At 41.5% G+C, this 13,958-nt stretch overlaps 1 protein-coding gene across 2 annotated transcripts in view; it reads right to left on the bottom strand.

Annotated features, from left to right (window-relative positions):
• The window catches only part of PRRG1 (proline rich and Gla domain 1), a 31,134-nt gene extending 17,882 nt beyond the window's left edge, over positions 1-13,252 (bottom strand). Inside the window, exon 1 of one of the 2 annotated variants that reach the window (XM_072027603.1) lies at positions 13,127-13,252. In XM_072027603.1, coding sequence (XP_071883704.1) covers positions 13,127-13,214 — 88 coding nt within the window. In that variant the 5' untranslated portion in view covers positions 13,215-13,252. The remainder of the gene's footprint in view (positions 1-13,126) is intronic. The other variant, XM_072027606.1, reaches the window with a different exon arrangement.
• Between the last annotated feature and the right edge of the window lie 706 nt (positions 13,253-13,958).

The raw sequence follows: 13,958 nt of genomic DNA, 5'->3' as shown, positions 1-13,958 counted from the left end.
TATGTGCATCATGTACAAAAGGAGCTTAGTACATTGGAATATTCGGGAATGAAAATCAGACTATTGACATACAGAGATTGCAAAACTATGGGAAGCGTGTAAAAGAGAAAAAAAATACCTTTTTTCTTCATTGGAAATTGACGCTAGTATATTATAAACTAGTGATAAAATGAAGCTTTGCTCAGTTGGCAGCAAAACACAAAAGTTACAGCTCTTCTCACCCTTCCTTCATTACAGAAGGAAGCAGTGCAGCCTTCTCCAAGAGACATCAAATCCATCTTTCCAGTCACCGTGGTGCAAAAACTTCCCTTCAGCAGCCTACATTAGATTTATATGGCAATTACAGTATTTAGAGATCCCTCAAACTAATTATATCAATTTTCCTCCAAATGTGCATCATTCTTTTTTACGCTCCCCTGCCTTCCCTCGCCCCTCTCTGTATCTTTCCAAACCTCTTCGTTTCCCAGCCTCCTGCTCTCCCTCAGATCCCACAACTCACAGCCAGTTTCCTCCATCCCATCACCTGCTGGGCAAGAGGCTGATTTGGGACCCAGGCACTGATTGCCCTGCTGCTACACAGGCAGGAAAGAAAGCTTCAGCTCACCCAACAGATTTTCCCACTGCAGAAGAACTTCTTGGGTCTTTGCCCTCTACTTAATCATCCCTTCCCCCAAAGGGAAAGAGATTAATAATATTTCAGTCCTCTATCCCCAACAGTTTTAGTTCAAATTGACTAAATAGTTCAAAGATTGTTTGGAAAAAGGGTTTGAATGCAGACAAGTACATTAATCTTTTTTTTTCTTTTTTTTTTTCCCTTCATAAACCAGCTAATAAAACTGAAGAGGGTTGGCAACACTACAGGAACATCTTGACCTACTATTGACTCACTTGCTCCTCTAGACAACTTCTTAAATTTAGTTTCCTGCTTTTTAGTCTTCAAGAGCCTCACTGAAGGCTAGGATGGTCCTATGGTGTCAGAGCAATGTTTTCCTTAATTATTTATATATATACACAGACACACACCAATGCAAGAACAAAGTAGCCACAGATCATATCTTACTAGTGACACTAATGCTTGTTATTTCAGGAAACACTCTTCATCCAAGAGTCAGTATATACAGTAGATGGCATGGGTAGTGCTACAGCTGAGCATTAATTCAGCAGCAAGCTGACGTATCTGACCAGCGACTGTTCAACAGGGGATCCTTTCTGAGCACATGCTTAACCATCAGTATAATGGTAAAAAATACAAAACAAAACAAAAAAAAACAAACACTAAAACGATGAATCACCCACCTCTGATAGAAAATATAAAGACTCAATGGGAAATAAAATGAGGTATACAGCCCATATGAGACAGCAAAGGAGATATATCGAAGCCTGTGCTGTTTTACCAGCACTACTGTGCTCATCACCAAAGGGCTGTAGCATCTCACTGAGAAGTGTTCTGCATGACAGTTTATGACACTAACATTGAAGCAACAAACTAAGCTGACATTTTTTTCCATAACTAACCTAAGTATTTTTCCTCAATCCTGTAGTGTTCACGCTTTGTACACACTATGTATGAGCACGAATCATAGAATATTTTTATAAACTTTTCCCAAGCTGGTTGTCATATTCTAGCAATGCAGCATATCCCATAAATTTGGATAACTAATTTCAACAACAAAAGTTGTTGGCCCAAGATAATATTTCTGCAAGATTTTGTTGCATTTATTAAAATAACCACATTCTGCTAGCAGGTACTCTTCTCCTGGCTATATTTCCTGCCCACAAGTTAGACTGAAACTTACGTGCACCACATAACGTTAAAGGGCAAAGGATCTGACAGAGGGCACAAGTCCAATTTGCCTTTGCTATTCTTGCTCACTGTCTGTCATGTATTCCAGAGAAAAACAACATCAAGAACAAAGCACGTCCTGAAGGAAAGGATCCTTCAGGGATAACGTAAAGCAGCAGCAATATCTTGCCTCACTCCATTTCTCACTTGCTGCGTTAACAGGGACTTCCAACACTTAAGACCAGCAGGCTCTTCTCCCAACAGGGGAGAAACGTGCACTCCAGTACCCAGGTAGGGATGTGGATTTTTATTTATTTATTTATGTTTCTCCATCCTGCAATACAACCCTAGCAGGGAATACAGTTGTTAAGCCTAGTTTTGTAACCCGTACAATTAATGAGACTACTGGGATACAGTTTACAACCAGATGCCACGCAGAGCTATAAAATTTTTCATACTATAAATATTTAGGATCTTCTGGAGCATTTTATGAAAGCAAATACATTCAAGGGACACTGCTAAGTAAAACATCAGATGTTCAGTCCAAACATAAACAATGCTTTTCTAGTCCCCAGCCCTAAATCGTGTGCAATGAAACACGTAAAATACTCTTGTGGGAGGTCTGTTTAGAAGAATAAACGAAAACAGTAAATAATTACACAGGAAGACAGACAGTAAGTTTCGAACTGCCGTATATTCAAAACGTGGGATGTTCTTACCTAAAAATCCCAGTTCCACCACGTTTGGCTTTTACATCCTTGGAAAAAAAGCATTACCAAAGACTACAGTTTTACTCATTATGGTCTTTTTAGAAGACCTTTTTTTTTCCAGGAAAAGTGCACACAAGGATTTATATGGATTCAAACACGGTAGAAATATATCGCTTTTTCTCTGAGCAGGAAGTCCACAGTTAAAGTATATGGGAGAAATTTAGTAAGTTTGATTTGCCTGGAGCAGCAAGGTTTGCCATGGAATCAGGCTGGGAGTAAAGAGGGACGAAACCCATTGGAAACTACTACCAAAGGTACAAGATTCACCCCACCCGAGACTACGAAGAACAAGGGTAGGAGTGAAACAGAACTGGAAAAAAAGCCCTTCAGCTTTATAGATGCTATCCAATCACAGCATTATAGCACATTAATTTTCATTACACAGGGATCGAAACCACAGACTAAATCACTAAGAGACGCTTGTAGTTAGCAGACTGCCATTATGTCTTAAAATCAATAGAATAAATCATCGCTCACAGAACTAGTGCGACAAGTACAACTCTTCACACAGAGCAGCATTTGACAGAGAGGGCTGCTCATGACTGCAGCTGGGCAACGCTTCAGATGGCTGAGGCTGAAGTCCAAGTTTCTGCCTCAGCTTCATTACCCATTCTCTGCTCAGTGTTTTTTGTCACTTTAAAGCTGTGATAGTGCTCTGGCTGCCTGTTCTCTGGTTACTCACAGGCTCCCCCAGTTCAAAGAGGGAATTACTCTAAGTTAAGACATCTATTCCTTCCCCTGCCCTTCAAAACCAGACAGAAACAATTTCCCAGTACACATATTTTGGCGAGCGGGACATCTGTGCAGAGAAGTAACACCACTGTCCCTTTGGCGAGGGAGAGCTTTGGTTAGTTTCATTGTTTTGAATTGCACAGGGACCATCTGGGCAGTTCTTGGGAGAAATAACTGAATGCTTAAAACTGAATACGAAACCAGTAGTATTGAAACCAAAACTGCACCAATGCTCAAGAGCCCATGCCTTTCTCATCAGCCTACATAGCAGCAGCTCAGACACTTTAATTTTCTGGAAGCTGCCATTGAAAAACGTTGCTTTAGGTTAGACATTACCACCCTGCTTTGGGAATACAAATTTGGAGTGTTTAATTTGATAACCCACTTAAACGTTGACATTGCAATAATTGATTTCTCTTTTTTTTTTTTTTAAAGTGGGAATAGTGCATGATTAAATATAGCCGTCACAGTACGATGTATTTTTATCCTGACTTTGTATGGAATAAAAACCAGTGATAATGTGTTACCTAACCATTCCAACTTCTGCTTCCCCAATACCTTTTAACCAAATCTGACACTGAGATTTCTACTTCTGTGCTCCCACAAGTTTTCCTTGAATACCGATGACCAAGAAGAACAGAGAAAAGCCACTAATATTATCAGTGAAGTATAAGTCTGGGTTTACCATTTCTGGAAGCCCTTCAAGAGGTATCGTGCCTTCGACGACTGCAAATCATGACCCATTTTCACCAGCACGAGGTAGGCAGGCAGTAAGCTTACAGCCCCACACTGAACAGACCTTTGCAAGCTGCCAAGTCCAAAAAGTTGGAGAGATGAAAATAGGGAAATAGCACACCAGCACATGGGAGGTCTCCGAGAATACTGTGCTTTGGTTAACAGTCACAAAACAGGTCACAAAAATACATGTTAGAGAATGGAAGAGAACTCAGATTGTTGAAATAGAAAAGTGCAAAAGGTGACAGACAGGGAAACAGCTTCATCATAGTTCTGGTGCTCCACGACCTAACTGCTCTTTCAGTAATGGCTTCCAAATCAAACTCAAGTTGTCAGCTACTTCAATACTATCTATCCTAATTTAAAACTTGAATAGATGGACTCTTATCTGCAACATGGATAATAACCTGTACGTACCCTATATTTGTCTCTATCAGTGCCTACACTCATGCAAGGATTGCAGAGCAATAGGGGCAAGTCTGAAAGACAAAACAGTTGGTGATGAGGACCCAACATTAACACAACATGAAAGGTATAGATTTTCCTTAGCAGTATCTCCTGCTTGATTCCTTGCGCTGAATACTGTGCGGTTGTCGGGCTGCATTAGGTATGCTCTCAGAGCACATCTTCGGGTTTACTTTCATCCAACAGTAATTCAGTTTGATTGCTTTGAAATGATTCTGCAATGAGAAACCAAAGCACGGAAAGTGGCGACAATTGGGAGTTTTGCTTCCATAGCACACTCCTAATCTGAGCCAAAACACTCCTGCAGATATGTCCAGTGTGTATGTAGCGTGTGACTACACTCAAAGTAGTTAAGAAGCTTTGAGGAAGGAAGCTCTGGATAAACCATTCATCAGCAAAGAATTAAAGGTCGTTACGGGACAGCAGTGAATGTCTGGCAGAACTTCCCGTGGTGCTTCTACAGAATCACTTTGACAAACAAGTAGTCAAAAATAGAGGTAACGCAAGACTCTCCTTCAAGAAAGAAAACAATCGCTGGGGTGTTAGTTAGGAGTAACACCTCCCAGACAGGACCCACCATTTTTAGGACATCACCCAAAAATGTCAGGCTTATCTACAGATGGAGGGGAAAAGAAAAAACAAAAAGCAAACACACACCAACAAGCAAAATGACAACAACAACAAAAAAAGGCAAAACGTTAAAAAAATCAAGAAAAAAAAAAAAAAAGAAACAAAAAATAAGAAAAGAACAAAAATCCCTCAACACAGTACAACAGATTTCTTAAGCCATCTATGCACTTATCTTCAAAAGCTGTAGGCTCCCTGTGGAAATTAAACAATGCTCTGGCTCTAAGAATTCAACCTTGTTAACCCGTTAAACTCTATTCAAATTCAGCTGAAGTGACGTGTTGAACACACTTAAAACTAATTACAATAAAAAAAACAAACAGCATTGCAAATACACAGGACACCACAGGACCCAATCTAAGAATTAAAAATCTGAAATGCCAGTGCTTGCTCAGAAAGACCAGAGGGGAAGAAAAAAAGACACAGTTAATCCGCTAACCTGGTAAGCAGGGAGATAACCTAGCCACCTCCCACACGCTCGAAAAACTGCACAGACAAAAACCATCCCCCACATGTAGTGGAAACCTACTATTACAGACAACAAAGATAAAATCTGGTTTATGACCATTATAAGCACTTTCAGTAACTTTCTCTCCAATATCTGTTACCAGCTTCTAGAATAATAAAGAAGCACACACAGTCAATTTATAATAAGCCAGGGGAACTCTATTATGATCCTTCTGCCTTTCATTTACAGGCAGCTGAAGTTTTAAATAATGCATTGATAAATTCTTATTCTACACTATTAAAGTGGCAGCTGCTAACTCCTTTCATGAAAAGAACCACACGACCTATATCAGAATTGCTGCAGACTGCTTCATTTAGAGTGTTTTCACCCATTACCTTCCTAAACTAGAAGCAGCTTTGAACGTGCTCTCATTTTACTTTCCTCTCCTGTTCTGTGCTCCTGATTTCATGCAAATGAAACGTTTGCACGTTTTGTAAATTACAAACAAGCCAACCTCCATTTTGCAGTTCAAACCATCTACTGCTGCTTTACAGATAACAAACTGAGGGATAGGAGTCAAAAGCTCCCAACTCTAGTTAGAAACCGGGATGTGAGCAGATTAAAAACTACATGCTGCTTTAAAAAAAAAAAAAAAAAAGGTGGAAAAAAAAGGAAAAATTCCTTTGTGTGTGAATAATCTCTGTATGACAAACCACTCACTTTAAAGCAGGCAGACATTTTGGGTGATCTAATCAGAACATAGACAGCCTGTCAGGGCAAATCGGTCTTTTGGCTATACACTTGTGACCATACCAGAGCAGGTAATTACATTACAGCTATCCATTATTTCTCATGATAGGAGAAGCAAGAGGGCACCCACTGACCTGAGCTGATGTGGATGTAAATAAGTACAACGACCTTAATTTTCACACAGTACCTAAGTTAGGGGACTTGCTGCTGCAAGACAGCGTTGAGGACAAACATTGAAATGGCTTTAAAAAAAAAAAAAAAAAAGTAAAAATGAACAAATGGCATATAGATTTGGCAACTTCTGCAACACACAATCTCCAGCTGTATGCTCTACCCCAGGAAGATCCTCATCAACTGATAGTCCAGCAAAACACCAAGAGAAGGATCGCTCTGCCGTAAGACACCTCCCGTGGCATCTCACCCACAGCTCCTGGCACAACACACAACGCCAGGCTGATGTTTGGGTTGATCCAGTTCCTAAAAAGGATGCTAAAACAGCTAAGCATTTAGCTTCCAGCAAGCTCCAAGTTATTAATACCTAGTTTAGGATCTTATGTCGTTTATGGCCAGACAGCTTCCAAGTGTTTCAACCCTTTCCTCAGGTTCAGGAGCCAGCCAGCCTTTGGATCTTATAAGGTTTTTCAAAGAAAGCAGGTATTATTACATCTTCAGAGGCACCATATATACTTCTACTGGTAACTATCTGGCTATAAAAGAAGGGAAGTGATCTGGTGCCCAGCAAGGAATGAGTAACTCTGCTCCATTCCTCTCCAAAATGGTTTATGGCTGGGTTAGGACCAGGGAAGTAAATACCTGCACATAAAAATCAAGCTGATAAGTGGCAAGTGGTCTCTTCAGCGGTTCCTGCCCTCCACTATCTACTGTCTTCCCAGACTCTGGGTCCCACCTCTCCCTGCCAAATTGACACATTTACGGTACGCAGAAAGTAGATTATAACCCTGCTAGTTTTATAAAGCCTTTTCAAAGCATTTATAGGTCATGGAGGAGAGGCGAAAAAATTACTATGTTTACTTCAGATTGTGCCTCTCCAGGAAAGGCAAAATACTTTTTTCTCCTTCCCCCCTGCAAGTGACATTTAAACATATTTTTCACAGCCAATAATAAAGCTGCTAGCACTGCAGGATACATCAGGGTTGTTGTAAAGAGCAAAGATCTGGCGAGGCGTCACTTGGTATTTGTCTGGCATTGCCCATCACTGGGATATGAAGGAAAGCCACATTTTATTTGGGATACAAAAATCAGAGAAGGGTCAAGCAACAGCACCTGGGCAGAGCCTGTTCACAAGACTGTAATTTCATTGCACGTATGGTGCTTGGCCATTCAGAAAAGGTCAAATGACCATGGCTAAATAAATATGTACTTTTTTTTTTCCTACTTGGAAATTCTTATATTTTTTCTCCAACACATCTTAAAAAGCAAAATCATGACCCAAATGTCACAAATAATATCTTTCCAGATTTTCCAATAACGCAGGCTGGCTGTACAAAATTTGACCTCCAACTGTATCAGTCTGTATCCAATATTCAAGCCTTATTTTTGCAGATGGAGGAAAAAAAAAAAGACCTGATGATTCTGTACATTTGAAAAAGATTGTCCTCGACTCCCCAAACATTTTCTTGAAATTGTTACAATGCTGTGAAGGGAAAGAAGCAATAGCTACTTTATTTCCCTCTAAATTCCTGGTATTTTGCAGTAAAAGGGGGGAAGATAGGAAAGGAGGGAGGGAGAGGGAGATCAGAATGTGCATTTTTGTAGCCAAAAAACGCCTGGATAAATTCATGCATCTTTGCTGTGCACACAATAATTTCATAATAAACCTAAGCCTGCTACTTCGTAAGGTTTATTTTGCTTTTCTGCAGTGAGGAAAAGATGAGGTGAATATTCTGCTCTGTAAGTAAATTCCGTTTAGCACTTGCTTGGTAGGCCAATGTCTTACACCTCATTTAATTTAGAAAAATTATCCAGAAGCAATACAAAGTAATTTCTCTAGCTTAGTGCAGCACTTTACAGAGAAATGTGCAAACAAAGCCTTCTCTTCCAAATATTTATGCACCATCAGCATGTTTGAATACAAGTTTCCACCCTGCCTGTTTTCCCCTGCAGCAAGGCACATATGACGGCATTTCGGAGCACGTTTTAATGGGATTTTCCAGTCAACCAAAAATCAAATTGCACAGAAGTGCCAGAAGTGTTATATGAAAGCTCTAAATGGATATTTCATCTTATCAATTATATGGTAACTAAAAAGAAGATAATGAGGCACAACTACTTTACTGATTTTTACGAATTTTTGCGTCCCATTAGGGAATTACATAAAGAGCACATAGAAAGCCACACTACACACACACACATATGTATTTTAATACCACTACTTCCTCTCCCATAACTCACACCCCTTCAACCCCTCTAATAGGACTGGGGGGGCTAATGCAGTTCTGTGCCCGGTGCTGCAGCTTCACAACTCTTCCACCCATCTCCCTCTCCCCTCCTCTACACCTTTGCACTCAAAGGCTGCTGCAGAAAAGAAGTATCACGTCCTAAACTGCATTTACCACTGAAGACAACCTATAGGTTAACTAGTTTTGCATTCTTCATGTTACCTTCAAGTCTCAATAATAAATTAAATTTGGTTTAGAAAGACTGAAATCAAATACCATTTTGCATTTTAAACACTTGCAATTCTGTAAAAATTGCTAGAAATGCAGAAGTGGAATACTTCAACAGTATTTCTTTTCAAAGAGTGCAGACACAGTTTTCCTATTTTTATATTGCTTTCCTTTAGCAAGAGGGCTGTGTGTCTATCTGGGGTTTCCTCATGTCCTCTAGCCCATTGGTCCTTTTCAATCACCTAGTACAGAACAGTAGAAAAGTACAGCTGTATTCACAAAAGTTTTCCCCAAAAAAGCAAACCAGCATAGAGGATGGAATCATTTTGAACACCGTAACTCAAGAAAAGACTTGAAGTTACCATCGAAATAAACACCACAGTAAAGCTTTAAGTCACAGCCTATCATCGATCAACCACATGGCATAAATCCATAGAAAACAAAGCCACATGAGTTCCAGTAGTCACAAAACCACCAGTAACACAGCATACACACAAAGCATTTCTGATACTTTCCAGCACCGTGGAAACACTAGAGCACCTCCCAGAACTAGAACAATAAAACTATTGATAATCTCCTACTTCTTAGAAAGTGATTCAGTACATTACACATTCGGCTTATGAGTAGGAAGCATGCAAAAGTACGGAACAAAACCAATTCTGAACAATTTTGGCTTTAAAAATCAGTTTTAAAAGATTTAGGGCAAGAAAAATGTTGAAGTCACTTAAACACTGACATGCCAAATTAATGTGCAAAATTAAGCATATTTGAAGATATGATTTATCTTAGTTATGTCGAGAACACACAGAGTTAAAATAGTTAATTGTTGAAAACTTTATTGCAACAGAAAGGTCCTCTACCAGCATCTACACATCTAACATTTGTTCCTTGAAGATTTAAAAGGTGGCAGTGGGAGGTGTTCCCCCTACCCCTACAAGCTGTACACTTACCCCAGCACCTAAGGAATGTGGGAGAGGAGTCTTCTAATGCAAACAAATAGATCACTGATATATATATATTTTTTTTTTAATTTGGTTAATTCTGTTTACATTTACATAAGAAATACACTGCAGGAGGCAATGGAGAACATTCCCAGGATTTCTGCCCACCAGCAGCTGCATCTCCACTTTTTGTATTTCTTTGTAGATCATTTCACCTGCCCAGAAATTTCATCAAACCTTTGCCAAGAGTTCCTGAAGACCAGCCATAGCGAAATTGCTTTGACATTTCATTTCTTCCAAGACAACACAGATGTGGCAAGCTTGTAGCTGGTCATGTCTTTATAGCTTGGCATGAAGGGCCTTTCCATTAAGGACGAGTGTGTTCACCTCGCTCCTCACTTGGACTTTGCTCCCCCAGACCTATTCACCAGGTCCTTGCCCCTCTTAAAGATCCTCCTTGTGCCTTCCCCTCTGTGCAGCTTGCTGCTGCTCTCTCAGGATGTCAGCAGAGAAAGTTACTGAAATGCTGATGCTTTGCTAAGAGTCCACATACATCAATCCCAAATGAAGCTGCTGTCCGGGCAGGTGGTCCCCCCCACAACAGCCTGCTCCCTCCCATGAGCCAACACCATGGGGTTTGGCTGGTGGCCCTGTGGCCAGCAGGCCAGAGCTAGCCCAGTGGAAATCCTTCTGCGTGTGTGTGAGCCCACAAGTCACTTTGACTTTCCGTTTTAAAGCAAATCAGCTCCCTGGCCCAGCTGACTGCACACTACTGGGACTACTACTGGGGAGGTGGTCAAAACGCAAAACCTCACAGGGATGGAAGGAAAAAGCAAGAACTCTTGTCTTCAAGCAGCAGGGCACACTCAGATCTGTTAAGCTGCTTACAAAGCCACGCACTTGGTTCCCCAGCCTAAGCCATGCCTTTATGTTGCTGCTGCCCACTGCCCTGATAAGCAGCAGCAGCAAACAGAAAATAGCACAGCGAGTCCGTTTCACGTCTGACACTCAGACTGCTCAGCTGTACTGAAAGAAAATGTCAAGGGCTGTGCTAATTTCAGTTGCCGCAGGACAAATCTATAGGAAGATGGGCAAGAGTTTGCTAATGATACTGCTGCTGAGACCTCTTTCCCTCAGCAGTGAGAAGGGGGACAAGGGAAAAAAGAACAACCAGGAAGGTGCTTCTCCTCTCCCAGCTTTAGCAAATAGCTTGGAGAGTAAGACTCTACAAATAAGAGCTGAAAAATACACACAAGGTCAGTAAATAGCACACCGATAAACCTGAAGGCACAGGCAGGTGCAGAAGTTCACGTCTGATGAATGTCCCTGTCTGGCAGCATTCCTATAAACCACCTAACAAAAAACCCATTGAGCTAACAAATTCATGCTTTTTGAGCCCAAAAGGAATAATTCTTCCATGTTGAGTATTAAACACATAGAAATATGGCTAATCATAACAGATACTACACACTAGGCAGTTAATTTAGAGACAGGGATTTAAGGAGGAATTGGTGTAAACTGATCCTTGAAATTGATTCATGGAATTTATTATGACACTATAGGGAAGCAAAGAGCTCAGAGGAACAGGAATATCCAGAATTACAACAATAGCAGATAATGTCTTGCTGTAAACAAAATACATCTCATATATTCTACAGTTCTGTGAAAAAAAAGAAGTTCTGCAGTTTCAGGCAAGAAAACGAACTATGCTAACCTATTCCAATGTTACCTTTCACATGTCTTCCCTCCGTGTTTTAGTATTACTTAACCTGACCACTGCTGGAGTAATCTTATTGGAGCAGACTGACCGCTATGCTGAAAAACCAGAAGTATGTTGAGTGGATAATCATAAAACACGAGATGCCAACTTTCAACAGTTGTTTCAGAAGCAACGTGAGAAGGTGGGTTCAAATGCTTGAAAAGAAACCCTCCACTGAGCAGGTACACAGCACAGTGCAATGAATGAGATTTGAGTGATCTCAAGCCTCTAGGACGTCTACTCAGAAAAAAATTACACAAGGAGGCACTCTTAGTTTGAGAACAGGCAACATTTCATTTGTCACTGTATTGTTTTAGGAGTCTTTGCCCTAAATTCCAACATAATGGAGCTGGGTTGTAGAAACGTTTCTCATCAGTTTTTACGAATGTATTTCTGAAAAGGTGTGTAACTTTTACCCAAAGTAAAAAAATAATCTTTAAAAACATCTTTAAAAGTGAGCCCCAGCCTGAAACATGCATCTATCAGCTTTCAACAAATACATGACTAGTAAGCCAAAACACAGGGTGTGATTTTAGGTGGTTAGCATGCAATTTCTTTAACGCTGTTTGCGGATAGGCTTTGCTTTTGAAATGTAGCTATTTTAATAATGATATTCAGCAACCTTGGTTAAAGCACAAGTCACTTGATAATTAGTACCATCAAAACTAATGGCAAAAAGAGAATGGTATAAGCTTACTTCAAACTTTACAAGTGAGTCTCACATTTTACTGAACGGGACTGAGTAAATAGAACAAAGGTAAACAAGGAAAAGCCTGGGTATTGTCAGATTAGATTTCAAGAGGTCAAATAGTTACTGACATCTGAACTCAAACAAAAATAGCTGGCAGCAGAACAGACATGAGGTCATTTAATCCACTCCCTGACCAGTTCCGTATTATTTTCTACTGTGCACTGCAAGTACTTTTGTTTATAATGTCGAAGGGGAGAGGAAGCAAGGGATGTGGGGAGAGACGGGAGGGGAAATCAGCCTGTCTTTGGAGGCTGGAGATAAATAGACACTAGTGACATGAGCCAGACAAAGACAGCGCTCTTGAAACACAGTTGATAGGAGTTTATGAAAGGGCAAGGGAAAGCAGCAGAGAAGTTCAGAATTGAACTGAGAGCCTGAAAGCAAAAGACCTTAAGAGGATCACACACAAAAAAATATATATATATTTTTGCCTATAAGGAGCCCACCTCCTTCACACAGGAGTACAGCAACTACAAAACTCCCCCTAGACAAGGAAGCAGGGCGTGCATTTGCCAAGCGCTGAGGTGTTCAGGCGGCGATGGGCACAGACACAGGAGCATTTTATACTTCAATACTCGAAGCAGAGCAATGAACGCCGATTTGCACAGCACTCGGCGAGCAGATCGGGAGCTCAGGCACACTCCTTTCCCTTCACGCTCTCCCTGGGCAGCTCTCCCCCATCCCATCCTACCCCCTTCCATCCCCTCCCCTCCCCGCTGCCCGCCGCCCCGCACTCACCGCCCGAGGCAGGCGCGGAGCCGCCGCCGCCCCAGCGCTGCCGCTGCCCCCCGGCTCCCCGCCGCACGGCGGCGGCCGCAGGGCGCATGCGCCACGGGGAGGGAGGGGGGGGCACCTCCGCCACCCGGCCCGGGCGGAGGAGGGGGGGGCGTGGCCAATGGGAAGCCCCGCCCCCAAGAACATGGCCGGGGGGGGCTTCGCGCCCAGCGGGTGAGGGGCGGGGGCGCCGCCATGTTGTCCTCAGGGGGTTGAGGGGGTGAGGGAAAATAAATATGCAGAAAATACAGTGTTTTTCCTGCTTTATGTTGCCGCCGCCTTTGTGCTTAATGGTTTTCGGTTGATAGTGGGTTGTGATGCTGTGTCCCGCTCCTTTTTACGTTTTAACTTTATCCTGCTGGCAATCAGGAGAAAAAGGAATGGGGTAACAGCTTGGCCACGTAGATGTGTAGGTAATGGAAAGCTGAGACACGGTTTGCAATAGTTCAGGCATGTCTCTGCGTCTTCAGTGGATCTTGACTTCTAATTTAAAGTCAGCGTTTTCATATATGTCAGTTGAGACCATCAGAATTCAAATAAAAGTACTTTTACAGAATAATCTAGAAATTCAACTCCTTTGAATCAATGGCAGACGAAATACCTAGGCTCTTTGAAACTTGGCTACGGCCCTGACAACAAAAGGCCCTCAGGAGGTCCCATATAAATTATTATCTAGCCGAGTCTGTCAGGTCTATCAGACCTACATCTTTAGTACCTTCCACCAATAACAACCCAATCCAGTATCAACCAACCCTCCTCAAAAATAATGATTGCAACAGTGAGACAAACGCTATTT

Source organism: Anas platyrhynchos, chromosome 1, assembly GCF_047663525.1.
Source record: "Anas platyrhynchos isolate ZD024472 breed Pekin duck chromosome 1, IASCAAS_PekinDuck_T2T, whole genome shotgun sequence".
Lineage (NCBI taxonomy): Eukaryota > Metazoa > Chordata > Aves > Anseriformes > Anatidae > Anas > Anas platyrhynchos.
The sequence above is the reverse complement of the archived record's forward strand: the minus strand, read 5'-3'. Positions and strand labels throughout refer to the sequence as shown.